General features: G+C 39.5%; 1 protein-coding gene across 1 annotated transcript; it reads right to left on the reverse strand.

Moving 5' to 3' along the window:
• Positions 1-1,890: 1,890 nt before the first annotated feature.
• On the reverse strand, positions 1,891-9,385 carry LOC113074850 (homeobox protein SIX4-like). The gene is made up of 3 exons (XM_026247583.1): positions 8,073-9,385; positions 4,713-5,350; positions 1,891-4,022 (listed from the first exon to the last, which is right to left on the reverse strand). Exons 1-3 carry the CDS (start codon positions 8,852-8,854, stop codon positions 3,547-3,549), a joined length of 1,896 nt encoding a protein of 631 aa, XP_026103368.1. The 5' UTR covers positions 8,855-9,385; the 3' UTR covers positions 1,891-3,546.
• Between the last annotated feature and the right edge of the window lie 462 nt (positions 9,386-9,847).

Here is a 9,847-nt window from a genome sequence, read left to right on the forward strand (position 1 = left end):
CCAGTAAATGAAACACACACACACACACACACATGCAGGTATGAAACACAGCTGAGGAGCCAGCGTGTGCCCTTTGACCTCTCATTAGTGGGGGCGTGGGGAAGGTTCAGGTACAAATTCAGCTCTGTTTGCTATTCAGGGTTTCCAAACCCCCAAAAGGTGAGAGGTCATAGTTTTTAATAAGGCTCCGTTTGAGAGGTTCATATTTTTATTACAGCTTCTTATTGTTGCTCAGCTGTGAGGTATGTTTGAGTGGTTTCGATCACCATCACATTTTTATTGCACATTGTTAATGAAAAATGTGACATAAAGCCATTGCTTGGAATCGAAATCAGCACATAATATAAATTCTTATCGACACTCTTCTCTCTCAAAGTGTTCTTTTTTCAAGTTGGTGTTATCTGATACCTGGCAACCGGGTCACCTAGGCTGTTCGGGGAAAAGGTGACAATGCTCTTCTTTCCTTTTCTCTCTCTTGTTCTATTGTCCTGTCCTGTTTTTCTCTATTTGGTGAAAGGAGTCATGAACGACAATGCTGAAAGACTCCCAGCAATAGTGCTGAGATGATGGTATATTCAGATTCGTTTGGCATCCAAACTAGTTTCTCTCAGCTAAAGAGAAAAGCTTTGGGATCTGAAATTGCTTGGTTGGTTAGCTTGAGTTTTTTGTGGTCTTAAGAAATAGTTCACCAAGAATTGAAAATTTGCTGAAAATGTACTCACCCTCAGGCCATCCAAGATGTCAGCGAGAACAGAAACAGATTTTGGAGAAATGTAGCACTTCATCACTTGTTCACAAATCGATCCTCCGAAGTGAATGAGTGCCGTCAGAATGAGAGTCAAACAGTGAATAAAACATCATGATAATCCACAAGTAATCGATTATTTCACTTCTGTGACATGAAAAGTTGTTAGTTTGTAATAAATCCATCATTAAAACATTTTTAACTTCAAACCGTTGCTTTCAACTAAAACGAATCCTCTATTTATAGAGAAAAAGCCATATTGTCTGAATTAGGAGAGAAATCTGTGCAAACAGTTCTAAACAAATGTCAGTGGATTTTGATGTGAGAGGACAACAGGAGTTTGAGTTTTTCCACTGGAAGAAGTGTTATTGTGGATAATGGTCTGGGATTTTCACCATAAACGATTTAAAGTTAAAATGCTTAATGTATAATTTCTGGAATATTGTGATGTTTTTATCAACTTGCACTCTGGACTTGCATTCTGTGGCACCCATAGAATCTATTGTTAATGTAATGCTAAATTTCTCCAAATCTGTTCTGATGAAGAAATAAACTTGTCTACATTTTGAATGGGCTGAAGTAAAAGTACATTTTCAGGAAACATATATATATTTTTTAACCCTGTAGCATTTGAGATTCACACAATGCCTGTCAGTGGCATCTGTAACAGTCATTTACAAATCAGAGAGAATTTCTCTGTCTGTTTCTCTACCTCCTTCTGGACCCCCCCTAACAGGAGACGGCAGGGCCTCCAGAAATCGCCCTCCTGTTTATTTGAATTTAGAGTCTGAGACAAGAACAGCTTGCTAACAAGCTCCAGACCACCAGGCATGTGCAAACGATCACCGCTGATTTTCCAGCACCCGGCTTGGCCTTTCTGTATCAGGTCTCTGCTTCCCTCCCCTCCCTGGCTACTTAAATCTTTTTATTTGCATGTTTCCTGTCCGTCTGAATATTTAACATCCACTGCAGACATAACATGAAAACGCAAACAAATCTACGTCAAAAGTTTACAAGATCTCTCAGTCATGAATGAAATCACTCGAATGAGGCTGGCTTTCCAGTATAAATATTTAATGAATCACTTTTTGTGCTTCTTATTTATTTATTTTTTTGTAGAAAAATACACAACTTTAAACATTTTTGTTCATGCTAAAATATTATTCACAAGGCTGTTTTGCTTTTTGCTCATATATTTATAGCCATACGTTAGCTCATTTCAAACCTATATCCCTTTAATGTCTGATAATCCTGTAGGAGACTTTTCATTCATTTCTAAAAGTCATTTCTCATTCCCAGAATGGTTGCATAGCTTTTGTCATAGAGTTAAATACTGCAGATGTCAAACCAGCACCAAACACCATTAAAGAAATTCCAGGCAACCTGAAGAACAACCGCACGTTGCAAGGAGGCACAAAAAACAAACTCAAAACCAAAAACTACTGGAACCAAAAACACACACTCTTCCATATACACACACATACAAATCACTCACATACACAATCATATTCACATCAAACAAAGTTATTTTTCTTATTGCTTGTTATTGCTTTTTAGGTAATATTAGTTCTGACAGCAAATTCTCATTGTGTGCTTGCAGGGATGGATCATTGTAAAACCCAGATGGTAAACTGAATCAAATCCTTTAGGAAAACAATTGCTTTCACTATTTTGAATGATCTGAAGGATTAAGTTACCCTAATTTCCTTCTGAAAACAGTTTGCATGTCAAATGAAACAAGTAGTTCTTAGCATTATTTTTATGCACAGATAATACCCTAAACTTTAACAGTCATACAACATCTGTTACAGCATCTGTGACAAGCATTTGATTACCATCCACCATTCTGACTCATCCCTTAATTTGTATAAGCAAACATTGTGTATTTGTATTTATATTTGAATTGTCTACAATACTAATTATTTGCCTATTAGTAATGTGATTGGAAGGCGATGATATGACCATGACAATGCCACCAAGATTGTCACAGATTTTGTATTTTTAATCTGCATGTGAATAAAGTGTGTCTGTGCATGTGTGTTTCCATGGGGAGGTGACCTTTAAGGTCTGACCCAGATGACACATGACCAGACGTCCACCTGTCTGATAAACTCAACTCTTCTTGGCAGAAACTAGCAGGTGACTCTCATAAAACACACACATGTCCACACTTCCCACTGTGAGAGGAAGAGAGATAGAGGGAGCGACTGTGAGAAAATGAGAGCCGTCTGGTATTTGTAGTTCAAAAATGCATGTAAACACTTAAATAAATATGAAATGATTGATGGAAGGGATTAGAGGAAATATGGAAAAAATATTCTTCTTATATACCAGGGGTTTTCAAACTTTTTGACTTCCAAATAATTATTCCCATAGCAAAGGAGACCATTCCTTAAATATAAAGGCAGCTTCATTCTACTGGGAAAATAAAAATATATTTAAATGTGTTTCAAATATTATCTGGAAAAAGATTTTATTATGATACTCTGTTTCCTGTTTCTTCATACTTATGGAGTATAGTTGAAAAGAAACCTGTGTGTGGAAATAGAAAGAAGGTGTGTGTGTGTGGGGGGGGGGGCACTTTCAAAAGCTGTGTCCTCCAAATATGACTTTGCATAGATTCTCCAAACCAAACTGGAGTGAAACCAAGTGACAGATTCACCAAAATAATTTAACACTTAAAAAAACATAACATCAAAACTTTCAAAGGCTGAAAACAAAACAAAAAACCCTCAATCAATATTTCAAAATAATGCTGTGATTTTTGGTAAGAAGTATTTTACCTCTTTCTCCACTTAAATTCAAAGGTCAGTCATCTCTTCTATATGCACAGTTTTTAGTTTTGTCAGGTGTTTTTCCCCTTCTTCCTCCATTTCTCTCATCTCACCCTTCGCCCCCTCTGAAACCGCACATAGGAAGTTTCCATTTAGGTTTGAGGTCATCTGGGCATCATGACCTCTGAACTCACCGGTAAGGTCCGTTTGGGCGAGTAAGGGTGCGCTCACTGTGAGAGTAGTGTAGTCTTGTTGGGTGGTTGCCATGGTTGTGTTAAGTGAGGTGGGGGAGCTGTGGGTGGGGTCAGGACTGTAACCCAGGTGGTAAAGGTATCCACCATGATTCTCCATAGGTTCTTTCTTCACAGCAGACTGTGTGTGTACACGAACCAGGCTGTAGAGTGCTGTGCTGGGCTCAAGAGAGGTCAGCTGCAGCCTGTCCTGCTCCTCCACCTGGTTGTGGCACAGAGAGGCGGGAGCAGGAGAACTGCCATCAACAATGCCTAACATATGACAGAAAGAGGAATGAGAAATGACAGAATATGAGAGAGAGGACAAAGCTTTCAAACTTTTTGGTGGTATACAGATATTATAAGGATATACAGTTTATATTAAATTACTATTTGGTTTACGATTTTCAAAAAAAGGGGGGGAATTAAAAAAAATTGTGACTGACGATGCAAGGATGGATTAAATTAATCAAAAGTGACAGTAAAGGCTTTTATAATGTTACAAATGATTTATATTTCAAATAACACATCTATGTTAATCAAAGAATCCTAAAAAAATGATTTCCTGAACAGCTGATTTCAACTGTGATAATAATAAGAAATGTTTCTTGAGCAGCAAATCATCATATTAGAATGATATCTGAAGGATCATGTGACACTGAAGACGAGTAATGATGCTGAAAATCCAGCTTTGCCATTACATTAATGAATCACATTTTCAAATGTTTATATATATTTTTTTATATATAAAGAGTTATTTTATAATATGATTCCACAATATTAAAGTTTTGCTGTATTTTTGATCAAATAAATGCAGCCTTGGTAAGCATAAAATACTTTTTTCAAAAAAATAAAAAATAAATAGTTTCTTTGACACTCATAACAAACACAACATGTGGTTTTCTCATCTTGCTCAAAGGATTGATGTAATCTTGTGAGTGATGTTTGATGACACTCACTCACCTGATGAGGGTGAAGAAGAGGATGAGAGTTGCAAGGAAGGAAGTACCACCTTGTTGCTGAGCAGCGAGGTCCCATTGCCTTCAGAAACCAAGTTGTAACCTACAAGCTGCAAGCCGTCAGATGGAGTCACGTTGAATGCCGAGCTAATAGATGTGGTCTGGTCCTGGACTGACACATCCTGCCTCACATTCTCTGCTTTCACCTCTATGTCTGTCCCATTCACAGTGCAGTGAAACGAGGTGTACGCAAGTGCAGGGTCTGCCGTTACTGGTTTATCCTCTCCTGCACCATCCATCTCCAGATCTGCTGCTGATCTGCAAGCCAGGGACTGGAGTCCCAAGTTCATGCCACTAAAGAGGACGTGTCCTGTGGTGGAGAGAAATGAAGGGGTGCCGTTGTGGAAAACAGAGGTGGGAGTGTTGACTGAGACTCCGTTAAAGATGACAGATGCTGGCGAGACAGAGTTCCTGCTGTCTGCACCCTGCTGGACGATGACCCCGGCCTCCAGAGCTCCAGAGCAGAGAGACACAACTGCATTACGCACGGTCCCATCACTGCAGGTTGACATCGGACACGGGGACAGAGACTCCTGACCTTTACTGCTCTCATCCTCCGTACTGTGATTTCCATCTGACTCACTGAGAGAACGTGAAAGAGAGATCAGAAACACTGAGTGTCTTCCTTTTTGTCTCCATCATACATTTTTGCTCATTATAACAGCTTTATGTTCTATATAGTTATTTAATCTTCTTAGCTACTTCAGTAATTTAGTAAATATTGTTAAAATCTTAGATTTCTATTTTATTTTATATTTTAACACTTGTTAATATTACATTGTACAATTTCATAATACACGTGACACAACTGAAATAATAAGATATGACAAATCGAAAATGTTTTGGTAATGCTAAATTGGCGCTAACAACGGCAAGGTCATGGGTTCGATTCAGGGAAAGCAAGAAATGTGAATGTGCACCTTGAAAGCAATAAAAGTCTCTTAGAAGAAAATCAACTGTTAAATGCATAAATGTGAATTGAACAATAAAACATGCTGAGAGAGTACACCAAATCATAAATGCCTGAGTAAAAAAACAACAATAAGAACAACAACAACAACAACAACAACAACAAAAAAAATATAGGCCTACTGTATTTGCACCACTGGAAAATGAAAATATAAATGAAAGCAATATGTTTATCTGTGGTCACTATGAAAATACAAAATAGAGATACTTGGACAATTGATCAAATTCATTTAGTATTTCTAAACTGTATGAAAAAGATCAAGGTGTCCATATACACTTCTATCCATTCTTTTAAACAGAACAGTCTAAATGTCTTTTAAAATAACTTGCCAAAAGAATATTTTTATTTTTATTGCATAATGGAATTAGAATTTTTTTGACACTGATGTTGATGGTTTTAGGAATACTATATGCTGAACACTCTTGCCAATGAAGTACTCTGGAAGAAAGAGGTAGAATATTGAATTATTACTTTTCACTCCTCTGCATAACTGTACATGAGCGCGGACTGACGCCGCTGCAGGAAGATGTAGACGGGAGCGCGCACAGACAAATGGAGAGGTGAGTATCCACTTCACGCTGCGGGACCCCCTAGATTACAGCTTTCACGTGTCAGCAGTAATCCTGTCTATATTGCATAGACTGTTTTTACGCACGTACGCACACCATTTGGCGCAATGAGTCCTATTGCGACACAACCCCGCGAACACAGCATGACTTCACAAATGGTCAGCTTTATTTCCACAAGTGCCCCTCGCCAAACGGGACGGGCCGCCATTGACGAAAGGGTAAATTTAGCTGATATTTTAAAGTACAATACAGCGCGATTCATCCACTGACAATATTCCACAGTGCCTTCAGCTGTTCAAACATAACTTCGTTTAGAAGAGAGAGAAGGGCGCTTTTAGTGAATGACTGCAGCAGCTGTGTGTCTCCGACAGGACTTCCACAACTGTCGTATGTTAGTTTCCACAGCCAGCCAAAATATTTCGGCATTTCATTTTTTTTTTTTTTTTTTTTTTTTTTGCGATAACGTCATTACGTTACGGGAGATTAAACTGTCTGTCTGTAGCCGACATGAGTTTTGGCAGTTGGGTCGCTTATTTAAACGCGCCTCGAGACCACTGCGTTTAGTTCTGTTACATTGTTTTAAATTTAAAAAAAATTCAGTGTTGTTAAATTATTGTCCCATAATTATTACTATGATATAGTTCTGGGATTTAAATAAAAGTAATTTATTTATTTATTAAACACGGATAATCTATTGAACATTATGAAAGGTAATAATGTATGTTAATTATATTAATAATAAAATGCTACTGATTTAATCTTTGTTAGAGGGGTTCCTGGCTGAAACTCTGAATGGGGGTCCTGAGTCTAAAAGTTCAAAACGCCTGACATGGCCTATTAATATCATCATATTTGCCACACCTCCACATTTGGCATTACAGAAAACCACATGATGTCCTCTATAAAAACAAATGCATGCATGTTCTGAGCAATATTAGCAAAAACACATTGTCAAAGATTAGTTGTTAGGATAAGAATTGAAACTTTTTGGGGAATGTTATGGAGTGCAGGCACAGCTGTAGCCTATATTTAAAATTGCCTCATTCACATATAAAATATGTAATAAAATATTTGATGGATGACAAAGACATTCCTGATCAAGATACGTCAAGCATCGTGCGACATCGGATTTCTGTGAATGGAAAAAAAAAATGCATGTGTTGGAGGAAGGTCACTTCCACCAGGTGCGCTGGAGCTTTGTTCACAAAGAGAAAAAACATTAAAGTGAATCCTGTTTACCAGTGCATGTGTGTTTGTGTGTGTTAAATAGAGTGCTGAAGAGGAGGTTTTCTTATCCCCTCTGGCTAAAAAGAAAAGTAAATAGTTCGGAGTGATTTATGTGGTGGGGCGAACCTTACGCGGTCAATGGATCCTGAGTAGCTATACTCACTCAAAAATAAACACACACATACACGAGGTGGTGACTCACGCGATACATTTTACGCACACGTTTGAATGCCCTTTAGAAGCTGTCTTTTAAATTTTCGATCAAAGCATGTTTTTTTTCTATAATTTAAGATAATTAAGAATAAAGGAAAGATGTGTCTAATTGTAAAAATAATGGTAACAGCTCACACGCAGTGACAATCCACAAGAAGAAACCTTTTTTTAAGCAATAATAAAATGCTAAGATCACTCAGAAAACTTTTCCTGAACTACTGTATCTCAGTCTTGTCAATAAACAAATTAAATGTCCTGACAAAGGTCTTAAGTTCATTCATTCATTGGAAAAATTTTGTGTTTGTGGCGTTCTAGTTTTGCTCACCTTTTGGACTGCGCCTCTGACGGGTTTCTGTCTCTCTGCCTTCTGTTTTTGAACCAGTTGCTGACCTGTGTGAGGGACAGTCCTGTGATCCTGGCCAGATTCCTTTTCTCGGCTGGGGACGGGTACCGGTTCTGCTTATAGAGTTCCTTTAGAGCATTCCTGGAGCGCTCTTTGAAGCAGTACACCGTCTCCTCTCCATCCCAGATGGTCCGGGGCAGGGGAAACTTCCGTCGCAGGCGATATTTATCCACTGCGCCCAGCGGTCTACCGCGGGCCTTCTCCGCCTCCGTGTACCGAGCTTTGTACCATAAGTCCTGGAGGGCAGAGTGGCACGAAGGGCTGAAGCTGTGGCTCTCCAAGATGCTGTAAAGCTCCTGGTAGCGCGCCTGATGGAAGGCCACCAGCGCCTGAGCGCGGAGGATACTCTCGTTACCGCGCAGTAAGTCGCTCTGCGGTAGAGACCACAGAAACCGGGCGAGTCGATCCACGTTGCCCCCCTGCTGAAGAGCCTCGCAAACACACGCAACCTGTTCTGGTGAAAAAGCCAAAGAGGTCGCAGCTTCCGCGGGTGAAGTGTGCGCAGACAAAGAGTCCATAGTGGGCATCTTGCGCTCCGGTGGAGAGGTCTGCCCGACGAGCATCCCGGTGGCCACCGGAGTGTCCAGAGTCAGGAGTTTGACGTGCCCCCGACTATCTGTGGAGCTCTCGAGAGGCTCCGTGTACTTCACATTTTCCTCTTTGATCTCGCCGGTCACTGTCACTTCACTGGAGGAAACAGACATTGTTTATATTCTTCACCTATAGATTCCTTTAGTCCGTCACCCCGCCTCGTTTCTGCCCAAAGCCGATCAGGTTACCCGTGCGCCATGCGAGTGATATCGGGTGTCTTTGTAAGTGGATATCTTTCCCCTTTCGCTCCAGCAGCGTGACTTCTCAGCCCGATAGCTTGAGGGGGACACGCATGATTGGATACACGAAATTTCGAAAGGGGCGGGGCGAACGCAGCTTCGAGGCGAACACACTGAAATGAAGCTGTCACTCATCTGTGACGCGCTCCAGCAGCTCACCTGCGCGAGATCTCATTCGAGGCTTTTGTGTGCTGCTGTGTTTACTTTGAGCTTAACAGACTCAGACTGTTCATACAACAAACACTTCAAACGACACGGACATTTACAAAACGACAAGCCTTCGTTTCTTCGTTAATCTTGGTTTGAAAGGTTCTTGGTCTAACTTTATAAAAACTTAGTTAAAAAAAATATTGTTAGGGTAGCCTATATAATACAACCACATGTATGTTTGTGAGTGTCTATATATATTTATATGTTTATTCTGGCTGAATACATACACACACACACACACACACACACACACACACACATATATATATATATATATATATATATATACAATGTATATATTAATGACCGACAAATGGCAAAAGTAAAGTATCTATCTATCTATCTATCTATCTATCTATCTATCTATCTATCTATCTATCTATCTATCTATCTATCTATCTATCTATCTATCTATCTATCTATCTATCTATCTATCTATCTATCTATCTATCTATCTATCTATCTATCTATCTATCTATCTATCTAATCACTGAAACTCAGCGCTGGACAGAGCTCACAAACTCGAGCAGTGTTTGAATAGGAACAGGCACCGTTTGTAATAGACATTTGTTTCCACCCGGCGGTTTTGAATGTAACACTCCTATGCGCTCTGGGGTGTGTTGACTGCTGTTTATTCTTTTGCAGGCGGACTAAAAC

The sequence above is a fragment of the Carassius auratus genome, unplaced genomic scaffold (assembly GCF_003368295.1).
Source record: "Carassius auratus strain Wakin unplaced genomic scaffold, ASM336829v1 scaf_tig00015453, whole genome shotgun sequence".
Taxonomy (NCBI): domain Eukaryota; kingdom Metazoa; phylum Chordata; class Actinopteri; order Cypriniformes; family Cyprinidae; genus Carassius; species Carassius auratus.

Coding starts and splice junctions, on each gene's coding strand:
- LOC113074850 (XM_026247583.1), bottom strand. CDS start 8,854: ATGTCTGTTTCCTCCAGTGAAGTGACAGTGACCGGCGAGATCAAAGAG. Junction 5,351..8,072: donor TCAGAGGCGCAGTCCAAAAG/GTGAGCAAAACT, acceptor ACGTTCTCTCAG/TGAGTCAGATGGAAATCACA. Junction 4,023..4,712: donor CTCTTCTTCACCCTCATCAG/GTGAGTGAGTGT, acceptor GTCATATGTTAG/GCATTGTTGATGGCAGTTCT.